At 37.1% G+C, this 13056-nt stretch overlaps 1 protein-coding gene across 1 annotated transcript in view; it reads right to left on the bottom strand.

The window, feature by feature from the left end:
• The window catches only part of LOC106055995 (uncharacterized), a 47154-nt gene that overhangs the window by 16948 nt on the left and 17150 nt on the right, over nucleotides 1-13056 (bottom strand). Inside the window, exons 10-14 of the mRNA XM_056017833.1 lie at nucleotides 11717-11824; nucleotides 8839-9077; nucleotides 8360-8438; nucleotides 7007-7113; nucleotides 155-298 (exon numbers count right to left, since the gene is read on the bottom strand). Of these exons, the coding sequence (XP_055873808.1) occupies nucleotides 155-298; nucleotides 7007-7113; nucleotides 8360-8438; nucleotides 8839-9077; nucleotides 11717-11824 (677 nt within the window). The remainder of the gene's footprint in view (nucleotides 1-154; nucleotides 299-7006; nucleotides 7114-8359; nucleotides 8439-8838; nucleotides 9078-11716; nucleotides 11825-13056) is intronic.

Below are 13056 nucleotides of genomic sequence, written 5' to 3'. Positions count from 1 at the left end.
ACTTAAAGCTCATTCACAAAAGAAGAGCTTAAAGATCATTTACAAAAGAAGAACTTAAAGCTCACTCACAAAATAATAACAAAAAACTCATTCACATAGGAACTAAAAGCCAATTCAAAAAATAAGATCAAATTGTCCATGCACCGAGCCTCACCTATCTGACAGAACTCGTATTTAAAGTCATGGGTGTATCCAGTCTTACATCTGGTACACGCCCCTGTAAACTTGTCGCAGTCTCCTATGCAGTTTTCCCCGCAACTGTTGGTACAGTTGTAGTACCAAGTGCCAAAGGGACAGTCTGAAAACGTAATCACAATTTAGACATTAAAAAAAAAAGAAATAAACTTTGTTTACAGAGAAACTTTAAGTCCAGTAGAGTCTTTACTTTTTTTCTTTTTGTAACGGTTGTCAGCAGTGCCGGCCTTAAATAATTGGATGCCCTAAGCCAACTGAATTTGATGGACCCAAATGAAATAAAAAATATTTAGCAAATAAGATAAGTACGCAATTTATTAAAAACCTAGTAAACTCCAACAATAACATTGAGGACAAGTTGTTCTTTCTTATTTGTTTAAGAATCCTGACTAGTTTGCCTATGCCCAAGACCGGCCCTGTCAAAGAAATGTCAGATTAGTTGTAATATCGAAGTAATATTACAGTTTCTCAAATCTTGTCTAATCTTATAAAATACTTTGCCAAGTCGTTTAGTTTTCACTGCTGATTCACGCAACCCTTTACATCGGGGGTTCTCAACCTGTGGGTCGCGACCCCCTTGTGGGCACTAGCGGATCCAGAACTTCGGAGTGGGGGGGGCGATTTTTTTCCAAACCCTAACCCTAATGCCCAGTAAACCCTAACCCTATGCATAAACGTGCGTACAGCATATATATATATATATATATATATATATATATATATATATATATATATATTATAAAGTAGAATGTGAGGGGTATGTATGTATGTATGTATGTATGTATGTATGTATGTATGTATGTTACTTATAGACATCAAAACCGCTTGACCAATCTTGATAAAACTAGGCAGGAATGTTCCTTGGGTACCAACTTAGACCTTAGTGAATGTATTGTAGCCCTAAAACAAATGTAAGACCCTCAAAAAAAATAAAGTTGTCCGACTCTATTACAGCTATAGTATTTTATGGATCTAGGCCATGTCTACAATGTTGACATAAGAAAAAATAAAAAGGATTTAGACCTAGATCTAATTTTAAGAAATACACTTTGCGCAGATAGTTTTTTACTTTGACACATGAAAATACAAAAGAAGATCCATTGATTTCATTATATAATAAAATTAATCTTCAATTTTGTGTTTCAAAAGCATTTTTTACATTAATTAGTTCCTTATATCTGTGATTACAGATTTCCTGACGAACATTCTTTCATTAGACAATACCGTAATGAATCGCGTACTAAAAATTAATTCGTTTAATTGTTTACTTTATAATCCCATCCCTAGATCTAAAACTCTAATTCAACTCTAAGATGATAAAACTTCTCTTCGCACAGATAGTTTTATACTTTAACACATAAACATATTAATTAAAGTCCATTCATTTCATATTTTGATCAAATAAACATTCAAATTTGGTTTTCTAAAGCTACATTCATCTACGAAAGCTGCGAAGCCGAGTTGAGATAGGCCTAGATCTATATTCATTCATGAATCGCGTACTAAAAATTATTTCGTTTAATTGTTTACTTCATAATCCCATCCCTAGATCTAAAACTCTAATCCAACTCTAAGATGATAAAACTTCTCTTCGCACAGATAGTTTTATACTTTAACACGTAAATATATTAATTAAAGTCCATTCATTTCATATTTTGATCAAATAAACATTCAAAATTGGTTTTCTAAAGTTACATTCGTTTACGAAAGCTGCGAAGCCGAGTTGAGATAGGCCTAGATCTATATTCATTCATGAATCGCGTACTAAAAATTATTTCGTTTAATTGTTCACTTTATAATCCCATTTATTTAACAAAGCTATCGCTCTTTTCGTTTTTAATAGATAAGAATGTATCGACTTTGGTTAAACCATTTTCGCAAAACTAATTTTATTTTCGTAGCGAAACTGAAATAACGTGAAAGGATCATTAGCTACGTTTAACATACATCTAAATCCAATCCACTAGATTATTCAAAACAAATGTTTTAATTAAAAAAAAATGGATTTAAGCCTATTAGCTATTTTGATTTGATAGCATTATTCACACTATTTTTACATTGACACATTCGCTTTACTTATTACATTATTATTTCGTTTAATTGCTTACAAAACACTCTCAGTGACTATATCGAAAGTAATGCGCAAATAAAGACCCGCGGGTCGCGGGTAACATATGTCTAGTCTATATTATAAAGTAGAATGTGAGGGGTATGTATGTATGTATGTATGTATGTATGTATGTATGTATGTTACTTATAGACATCAAAACCGCTTGACCAATCTTGATAAAACTAGGCAGGAATGTTCCTTGGGTACCAACTTAGACCTTAGTGAATGTATTGTAGCCCTAAAACAAATGTAAGACCCTCAAAAAAAATAAAGTTGTCCGACTCTATTACAGCTATAGTATTTTATGGATCTAGGCCATGTCTACAATGTTGACATGAGAAAAGATAGAAAGGATTTAGACCTAGATCTAATTTTAAGAAATACACTTTGCGCAGATAGTTTTTTACTTTGACACATGAAAAGACAAAAGAAGATCCATTGATTTCATTATATAATAAAATTAACCTTCAATTTTGTGTTTCAAAAGCATTTTTTACATTAATTAGTTCCTTATATCTGTGATTACAGATTTCCTGACGAACATTCTTTCATTAGACAATTCAGTAATGAATCGTGTACTAAATATTAATTCGTTTAATTGTTTACTTTATAATCCCATCCCTAGATCTAAAACTCTAATTCAACTCTAAGATGATAAAACTTCTCTTCGCACAGATAGTTTTATACTTTAACACATAAACATATTAATTAAAGTCCATTCATTTCATATTTTGATCAAATAAACATTCAAATTTGGTTTTCTAAAGCTACATTCGTTTACGAAAGTTGCGAAGCCGAGTTAAAGGCCTAGATCTATATTCATTCATGAATCGCGTACTAAAAATTATTTCGTTTTATTGTTACTCTATAATCCCATTTATTTAACAAAGCTATCGCTCTTTTCGTTTTTAATATATAAGAATGTATCGACTTCGGGTAAACCATTTTCGCAAAACTAATTTTATTTTCGTAGCGAAAGAGAAATAACGTGAAAGGATCATTAGCTAAGTTTAACATACATATAAATCCAATCCACTAGATTATTCAAAAGCAAATGTTTTAATTAAAAAAAAAAAATGGATTTAAGCCTATTAGCTATTTTGATTTGATAGCTTCATTCACACTATTTTTACATTGACACATTCGCTTTACTTATTACATTATTATTTCGTTTAATTGTTTACAAAACACTCTCTGTGACTATATCGAAAGTAATGCGCAAATAAAGACCCGCGGGTCGCGGGTAACATATGTCTAGTATATATATATATATATGAAAATAAAAAAAAATAAAAAAGCAGTGTTTCTTAACATTCGGCGAAAAAAAAAAAAAAGTCATGTTGAGGCCTTTCTCTTGATAGCTTGGGGTTCTGGGGGAATCACTGTAAGCCTTCTCATTCTTCTCATCGTTTTCTTGTATTTTTCACTGCAGACACGCGTACTCCTGACATCTACAGCTCATTACTAATTAATGGGGTTCGGGGCGAAGCCCCGACGCCAAAAGCGTTTTATTGGATTCTTCACTGCAGAAACGCATTCTCCTGACAACTTCAGCTCATTACTAATCAGTGGGATTCGGGGCGAAGCCCCGACGCCAAAAGCGTTTTCTTACATTCTTCACTGCAGAAATGCATTCTCCTGACATCTAGAGCTCATAAGTAATCAGTGAGGTTCGGGGCGTAGCCCCGACGCCAAAAGCGATTTCTTGCATTCTTCACTGCAGAAACGCATTTCCATGACATCTACACCTCATTATTCATCCTATTAAAAAAGGAACTTTTGAAAAAAGTTTTACTTGAAAAATATTCTAATATGAATTTATAGGCCTTTACTACATTGCAAATAAAACGATTAGAAGATACCCCACATATTTAGATTAAGGCTTTGAGGATCGCCGCCGAATACAAAATTTCGAAAAATAATATTTATATAAAAAAAGCTCATTTGTAAGTTATACATTTATTTCAATAGGCATGTTTGTAACTTTTACAGAACTATAATCTAAAGCTCTAAAATAAATTTCTGAAGTGGAAGGAGAAATGAAGTGGGCAAATTAGATTCTACTCTAAATTTTTTTGCAATTTTAGGATTCAAGCATAAATTGTGAGCTGTGTCCCAAATTTAACTAGAAAAATTGCAGATTGAGTAAAGATTGAAAAAAGGCAGATTGGAAAAGAATATTTCTGTTGAGAACTCATCTCAATCGTTATTCTTCTACTGAGAAATTTGGTATGAATTCCAAATTTTCCAAAGCAAAGTCTTTCGTTAAAAAATTATGATTAAAAAATGATGAAATTACAAAAACTCTGTCGCCATATTTAACTTTTCTGTTTTAAAACATCGTGTTTTCGTCTGGAAAAAGAGGGGCGGTAGAGTGAAAACGATTAATCCTCGCTCCTTTTTATAATATTTGCTAATGATTGCATTTGGCATTAAAGAATAGGGGTGGGGCGACTCGATATAAGAATTTAATTTATAGCATATATAAATAATATTAGTGACAGATTTTTTAAAAAATTGTAATATCTTAACTATAAACCAAAAAAAGAAAAAGTATTGTTTTGTCCGATGGGCGGAAGGCGATTGCATGAATCGCCCCTCCCACCTGGTACAACCCTTTTTCATTTTATATTTACTAATGATAAAATTTGATATTAGAGTGTGGTGCGATATAATATACAATGGGTTCACATATCAATATGTAGCTAATATTATATAGATATTCAACTTATTTTGTTCACAAACTATGATTTCTGCATAAAAATAGGACTGCCCCCCCCCCACTCAGAGGGCTAGAGTGGGGAAGACAATACAATCAATTCCCCCCCCCCCTTTACCCCACCGAATCGGCCAAGATACCATAAAGGGAGCGACATAATATAAAAATTATATTTTAACTCAACTAATTTTGCTCACAAACTATGATTTCCCCATTAAAGTAGGACCGCCCCCCCACTCAAAGGGTTTAGGTGGGAAAGGCAGTAGAAGTATTCGCCCCCCCCCCCATCGGCCAACAGGGGAAAGACATAATATAAAGATTGGTTAAAACACTAATAACAAGTTTAAATCATATAGATGTTTAATTGTTATTGTTAGCAAGCTTTGATTTCTACAAATAAATTGGACCGCCCCCCCCCACTCGAAAATTTATGGAAGGGGGGGGGCGGTATTGATGCCACCCACCCCCCCGCCCGACCCCATTAAGTCAGCCAACATACTGGGGGGGGGGGCGAAATAATCTTTAAAAAAGTTGAAATATAAATAATTAGTATATATTATTAACATAAGTAATAAATTCGTATACAAATTGTGTTTAATTCTGTACTAAAATTCGTCCGCCCCCCCCCCCCCCCGAAGGGGGGGGGGTCGGCCGAGTGGGGGGGGGCGATCGCCCCTACCGCCCCCCCCCCTGGATCCGCCAGTGCTTGTGGGGTCGATTAACGATTGGCCAGGGGTCGCCTAAGACCATCAAAAATAGCAGAGTGGTATATTGTAAAAAGGGGTTGCCGAGCTTAAGGGGTTGAGAACCGCTGCATTACATGCTCTAATACCTCTATGGAACAAGAAATTTGCATTTACCTTTGTGTCTTGTTTGTCCGAGATGGGTGCGGCGAAATGTGTTGGGCGCAGCTGGGTTTGCGTTACCACCTTGAATTCTGCTACGCTCCTTAATATTAGCGATCAAAGACACGTATGTCTGCTGGAAGCATACAATTCTCAAGGTTTTGGGCTGAGGCTGCTAGTGTAATGAATACTTCGCACTGATATCATGAGTTTGAATCTTACTTGTTACAAAACTTATATCAACTCTGTCTGGTCAAAGGTGTGTACACCTTGTTTCTCCCGCACCCAATCTCGGACCAGGCTGAAATTTTTTTGCACAATCTATTTTTGGTTTAAAGTAGCCAGTTATTAAATTATCTATTGAGAGTTAATTATTATGTTTGGCATCGAACAAAGGAAAGAAATTGTACTTGACCGATGTGGTGGTACAAGTTGAATTAATCCCTTTATATTTTGTGTAGAGAATTGGTTCGCCGCTTGAAAGTGTGAAACGAACAATGATTAACAATAAAAACCTTTGATTTTCATAAGCACTTTTCTGGCACAGTGGTTGGTGTGTTTGCTTGAGGAACATGAGCCCTCGAATCTGAATTAAAGTCGTACAACGTTTTTCAATTTTTTAAAAAATATAAAATGTATTTTAAAAAGCAATGTCACGGTAACTTCCACACAGAGGTCCCCTCCTCCCCCTTATTTTTTTTCCTAGCTGGTCCAGATATGATGGGATCATAGCGTATTGAGAAGGCTATTAGCACGAAGCAGCACTAAGCAAAACAATTGGTAGAAATTAATTCTAATCGTATGGATCGGTCAAGATCTATTACTGGCTATTACAGTCTGAGGATTAGTACGCAGTACATGCTGCGATCATTTTTTTTTTTTTTTTTTTATATTTGTTTGATACATCTCTCTTATGGTAAGCACTATTTGCATAAATCATTTTACATGGAAATTGTTTCTCTCGTTGGAATGCTTTAATCAACACATTAATAACAATAAAAAGGATAGTTCGAATCCAAAGATTATTGAGGAATGCAGAATTTCCTGTGGCTACGTACTAGTACGCAGCCCCAGCTGAGACCTACATATTTTGCCATTTTTTTCCTGCAAGACCATGCATCAATCTAAATATCTTACTCTCTGGGCAGGTTGGCTTTGAAGGGCAAGGTTTCAAGTCGTCCATATTCTCCTGAAACCCAAGATTACAGGATCCTCTGCTTTCTCTTGTACTTGCCAGACAATGTCTGCATGTTAAAAGATAGTAGATGAAAGAGATCAACGCTAATTTCGACCCGTGGAAGGATCTAGAAGGTTTTTACGGACGATATCCAGCGTGGTGCGAAATGTAAAGTATCTGATACGAGCCGACCCGCGGCGTAGCATACGCCCCTCTTCTTTTTTTGTTTCGAACCTCGCTCTCTGTCACCGCGAAAGTTACGTGGGTTAACTCTAGTCCGACTTTTAGAAAAAAAAAAGAGTTATCTTTCCATGACTTTTTCATGGTGGTGTATATATAATAGACATATTACAGAGGTTACTTCTAAAAAGAAGATAATTACGTCATACGCTATTTATGTGTCAATCTAGTGTTAGCATATCTATCAATGACTGAAACTCTGCAAAGTCACTGGTTTTCCTGGCTGATTCAGGCAACCCATTCCATTCTCTAATGGCACTAGGGAAGAAGAAGCACTTTTAAAGTGGTGCGAAAAGAGTGTATTATTGAACGGAAGTGACGTCAGAGGGAGAAAGAAGGCCGGAAAATGAGCTGATATGAACAAAACATTATTTACGTTGTAGTACCATTCAAGGTTGACTTAATGACTTAGATCTTTCCTCTTCGTTCGGCGCTTTGGGCGACAGGCAGTCTACATAAAGATCGGTCATTGACAACGTCTTCCCGATGCTCTGAGATCCTCTATGAAATGTAGCATGCTTTTAGATATAAGTATTCCCAGTCATAGGTGGATCTTTATTAAAGCTTTCGAAAAATTGTAGGGGCCTCAACGAAAATCCTGCCCAGGGGCCTCCACATTCTTAAATCCGGCACTAATGTTGTTAAGCTTGTCTGTTTCTATGGCCGACCACTAACGAAGGTATCCCATGGTGCCAGCACAGCGATACACCGCTTTTTACTTTCCCATCAGATTTGGGCGAATTTTATCTTATCTTATCTTATCTTATATTATACAGACGTTACTTCAAAAAAAAGAAGGTGATTACGTCCTACGCGTCGTGCATTCAATCATGCATGTTAACCAATGACTTAAATTCTGCCAAGTCACTGGTTTTCCTGGCTAGCTCAGGGAACCCATTCCATGCTCGAATAGCACAAGGGGAACCATACACAATTTCTAACTAAAAATCCCAGTCTCCACCTGCGTTCGAACTCGACACACCATACCGTTACAGAAGCCAACCACTTCATTACTCAGCCACCAAGCTCCGTCGAATGGGAACTGTCGGTGTTAAATTTCAAACGGCACATACCTAGTCTTAACGATGCTGGCGTTGATGCTGCAAGGATCAAGACACCGAAACAACGACCACGGAGTCCATGCCGAGTAAACTGAAATATATCAAAATATCATTGCCATAATTACTGTGCATTCTTCCATATAATATAAAACATCCTCGTAAAGATGAGGACTGGCCCGTTGTCCCTTACAGGCTCAAAAACATTACATATTGATGATAACTTTTCATAGATTAAGAATGTTATATCTATACTATAACGCGGTAAGGTGTGTGTATGTATGTGTGTTTGTATGTTACGCATAGAAATCAAAACCGTTTCACCAAGCTCTTCTCTTCTGTATGATAGTTACCCTAAATCCTGTTCAATTTGACCTCACGGGCCAGTTCACAAAAGGGGCTCTAACGAGGTTTGAATATTAAAACCCATTGTTAGGAGCTCGAGCTTGCCTTTCTGAACATCAGTAACCACAGTAGTGTTCACTTCGACTCACTTCCAATAGTTGAGCTGTCGACCTGTCTCCTGCGACGTATTCTCTCGTCCCGAATAGGAGGCAGCGTTGCGGAGGATCCAACAGGCTGCAGGAACTGTGTTTTGTTTGAAAGACCCATCAGGTAACACCCATAGTTGATGTCGGATCTGGAGCTTCTAATCAGGTATGGACCTTGACCTTTAATACGAGATACTCCGGTCGTCCATTGGAAGAGCCGCGTTGGCGTGCTCCATGTGAAGCTACCGAAGAAAATATTGCAAAAACGTAACTTTCAATCAATCAATCAGTATCTATCTATCTATCTATCTATCTATCTATCTATCTATCTATCTATTTATCTATCTATCTATCTATCTATCTATCTATCTATCTATCTATCTATCTATAGAAATCTCTATTGTAATTTTTTATCTCAGCTTGCTCTCCCGCCCTGGCCTTTCCAGAAACCTGTTTTCAGCCCCATCTCCCGTTTCTTTGCTTTATTTTCCTGCTTAAAAAAATTTAAATTAACTTTGTTGTCTTTCAGACCTAGATATCTCAAGTCTGCGGTTTGATTCTAATATAAAAAGATAGGGTGGGAGGGGGGAAGAGTACAAAGAAATTATTCTCTGTCTGGCTGCCCACTCACTATTTCTTAAACAAGTAAAAAATGACCTACTTATGCATTTGGGGAGAACACTAAAAAAAAAAATAAATAAATCTAGGGCATCATGGTTGAGATCTATTTTTGGAAACTGTCGACGAATTTTTTTTCCTCCTCAGATAGAACACTTCAAGTATTTTTGGACCTTTATGGAGGGAGAGTGTTCCAGAAATAAAGGGACGCAACCTTCTTATCGTAATTGAAGACAACTCGTGCCGTTCATAACAAGATTGTGCTTTTTGGCCTTTGACAACAAGGGCGGTAATCTTGTCCTTTAACTAGATGTTCCCTCTTTCGTTCTATGAACGGAGCGCTGTTTAACCTATGTCTGTATTGCTTTCTGGAGTAGGAAACCATTTTGACTGTATTTGTTCTCTGTGACTTAAATCAAGAAGGGGAAAATAAATCTTTTAGAGCATCGCAGAGGCGTGTGCTAGTTTATAGATTGTTTTTTTTTTTTTTTAATTTTTGTTGCCATATTGATCACCCATATGGTATCTATCTATTGATCTATCTATATCTATATATCTATCTATTTATCAATCTATCTATCTATCTATCTATCTATCTATCTATCTATCTATCTAAGCGCTTGGCTTCCGAACCTGAGGTCCTGGGTTCGAATCCCGGTGAAGACTGGGATTTTGAATTTCTGGATTTTTAGGACGCCCCATGAGTCCACTCGACTCTAATGGGTACCTGACTTTAGTTGGGGAAAGTAAAGGTGGTTGGTTGTTGTGCTGGCCACATAACACCCTGCTCGTTAACCGTTGGCCAAAGAAACAGATGACCTTAACATCATCTGCCCCACAGATCGCAAGGTCTGAAAGGGGGAACTTTACTTTACTTATATATATATATTTATATCTGTCTGTATCCATTTATCTATAATTTGACCCAAAAAAAAGCTAGCTAGTAGCTAGCTCATATAAAAGGCTCGGAACAAGAATGGACCTCATTCACCAATCGTACACAAACAACATTTAGTCACGCGTTCTTATTGATAAAAGAACGAAAAAAAAACCTGTCACGTGACAACCATCATGAATTAAACATTAGATCGTAAATTATATAGAAGAGATAGAGCACCATGTTGTTTGTTTACGATTGGTGAATGAGGTCCATTGAAGATCCGGAGAAAAAAAAAACAAACTTCCCGAAGACTTATAGAAACAGTCCCCTTTGCGATTCATTTTCTCTGAATCAGATCTGACTAAATACGCATAAAGCGATTTAAGTATACGTATTTATGGGAAATACTTCGTGCATCTTCTAACTCCAAGAGAAGACCTAGTACAATTACATAAGCATTAAACTATTTACTTTTTAGTAATTTTCATGTAATTATTACGACAAAACTAAAACCTAAAACCTAATAAATTACTTAAAAAAAAAATATAAAAAAAATAATGTATTGCACATAAGACACGTGATGACAATTTGTTATATTTTTTTTTACAAAGCTTATATCAAATTTTTTTTTATCAGTATAGTACAACTTTTGTACACGTAATTTTGATTGGGTCCTGTATTGTCATTGACTATGAAAAATTGTGCAAAGTTTCATCTTAATCCGATAATGGGAAGTGGGAGAAATATAAATGTGTAAAAGACAGACTACTAGAAGGAGTATAATCTTTATAAAACGGTGAGGGGGTAGGATAGAACAAGGGTGAGGGGAGGGGGAGGGGGTTAGAACAAGAGTGAACCATATATCATGTTATCAAAGGAGTAGTTGTCAAGTGACCCTTTCAGACCTGACGATCTATGGGGCAGATGATGAAAAGTTCACCTGTTTCTATGGACGACGGTTAACGAGGGTGTCATGAGGACAGTACAAGGACCAACCGCCTTTATGTTTTTCCCTAATGTCAGGCATCCAATAGAGTTGGGTGAAATCCCAAAATTTAAATTATCACCATTCATCAACGAGACTCGAACCCGACATCCTTCGGTTATGTAGCCAAGCGTTTCGCCGCTCAATCCCCCCAAGCTTCCTAATCATGTTAGAAATGCTTCAAAATGATTAGAATTGACTGGCGCGTTGCTGAGAGGAATGATTTTGGTCGTGAACGAGAAACTGCTGATGACCTGAGATCCTGTGGAAAGGAATGTTTCAGTGATATAGTTGGCATCCCAATGTGGCTTAGAGCATCTAAACACACTGAATATCATGCTGATGAAGTAATCGTAATTCTATTGGATAGGAAGTCACACACACACACGAAGGTTTACCTTACGAAGATCTTAGCGTCCATGAGACCTATAATGCTGTCTCGTTCTCTAGAGCGTACAACAATGATGACGTAATATTTCACAGGCTTCTCTTGTGTCTCCACCAACCTGCAAGACAACACATAATAAAATCTTCGAGTAATTCGATATCCCCTAATGCTTTGGAGGCGCGGTGGCTGAGCGGTAAAAGCGCTTGGCGTCCGAACCGGGAGTCTCGGGTTCAAATCCAGGTGAAAACTGGGATTTTTAATTTCGGGATCTTTGGGCGCCTCTGAGTCCACCCAGCTCTAATGTGTACCTAACATAAGTTGAGGAAAGTTAAGGCGGTAGGTCATTGAGCTTGCCACATGACAGCCCCGTAAACGGTAGGCCTTTGAAACAGGTGACCTTTACATCATCTGCCTTATAGACCACATGGTCTGAAAGTTGAACTTTTTTTATCTAATGCCTTACGTAGCCGATTGCTAGAAAGAACTTAAATGTGAAATGAAATGGATCTGAGTTAGTGATGATGCACCAGAAGAATGAAATGGATGAAGACCACCCTCTCTTAGTTGTTATTCTTTGGAAACTGTTAAGTCGACCCTTCACCTCCCTTTCTCTACGATTTCCTTTAAAACTAGAGGAGTTCATTAATTTTGTTTTTACCTTGACAGAAAATGCCCATGGTCCGGTGCATAAATGGGCAGGTTGGGACTGCCAAATGGGCCTATGTGAGTACGCCTCGTGGACTTGATTACCATCTCGCTTTACCTTTACTCAGTGCTTTTAAATTGGTGCCGGTACTCAAAGATGGTTTGCCTAACTTTTAACTACTAATCAATTAATAAACGGTAAAATACAAGAAAAGTAATATTTTTCCCCACATTCAAAAAGGTGCCGGTTCGCCGTACCGGTGCGTAGCGCCACAAATAAAGAACTGCCTTTACCTATAACTTAGTTTGTTTGACCGTTTAAGGGTACCTTGCAAGATTTGTCGACCTTCTTTCTCCATTCCTCTCTGTCTTTTGCCTTGGTTAGAATCTCTTTAATAGCAGGCCCGTCCATTCTCTTATGTGTCTTCCCTTCGCTTTCTCTGTCTGCCTCTTCTTCTTTTTCCTGGTACTGTTACCTGAAGGAAGGTCCTTGCAAGCCTCAAAGACCGTGTTATATGGCCATAGATTTGTAGGTTCCTTTTTTTCGATGTATAGCAGGTCATCATTGGCCCAATCGCTGCAATAGACCTGTCTCTAATCTTTGGTTTGCGATGTGGTCTTTAAATCGCTTTACGTTTTCTAAAAGATCTTTCTTTACGTGTAAATCTAGCCACATATTCCGATATAAGTGATTCGCTTAAAGCT

The sequence above is a fragment of the Biomphalaria glabrata genome, chromosome 18, assembly GCF_947242115.1.
Source record: "Biomphalaria glabrata chromosome 18, xgBioGlab47.1, whole genome shotgun sequence".
NCBI lineage: Eukaryota > Metazoa > Mollusca > Gastropoda > Planorbidae > Biomphalaria > Biomphalaria glabrata.
This window is presented reverse-complemented; position numbering and strand designations above follow the sequence as displayed.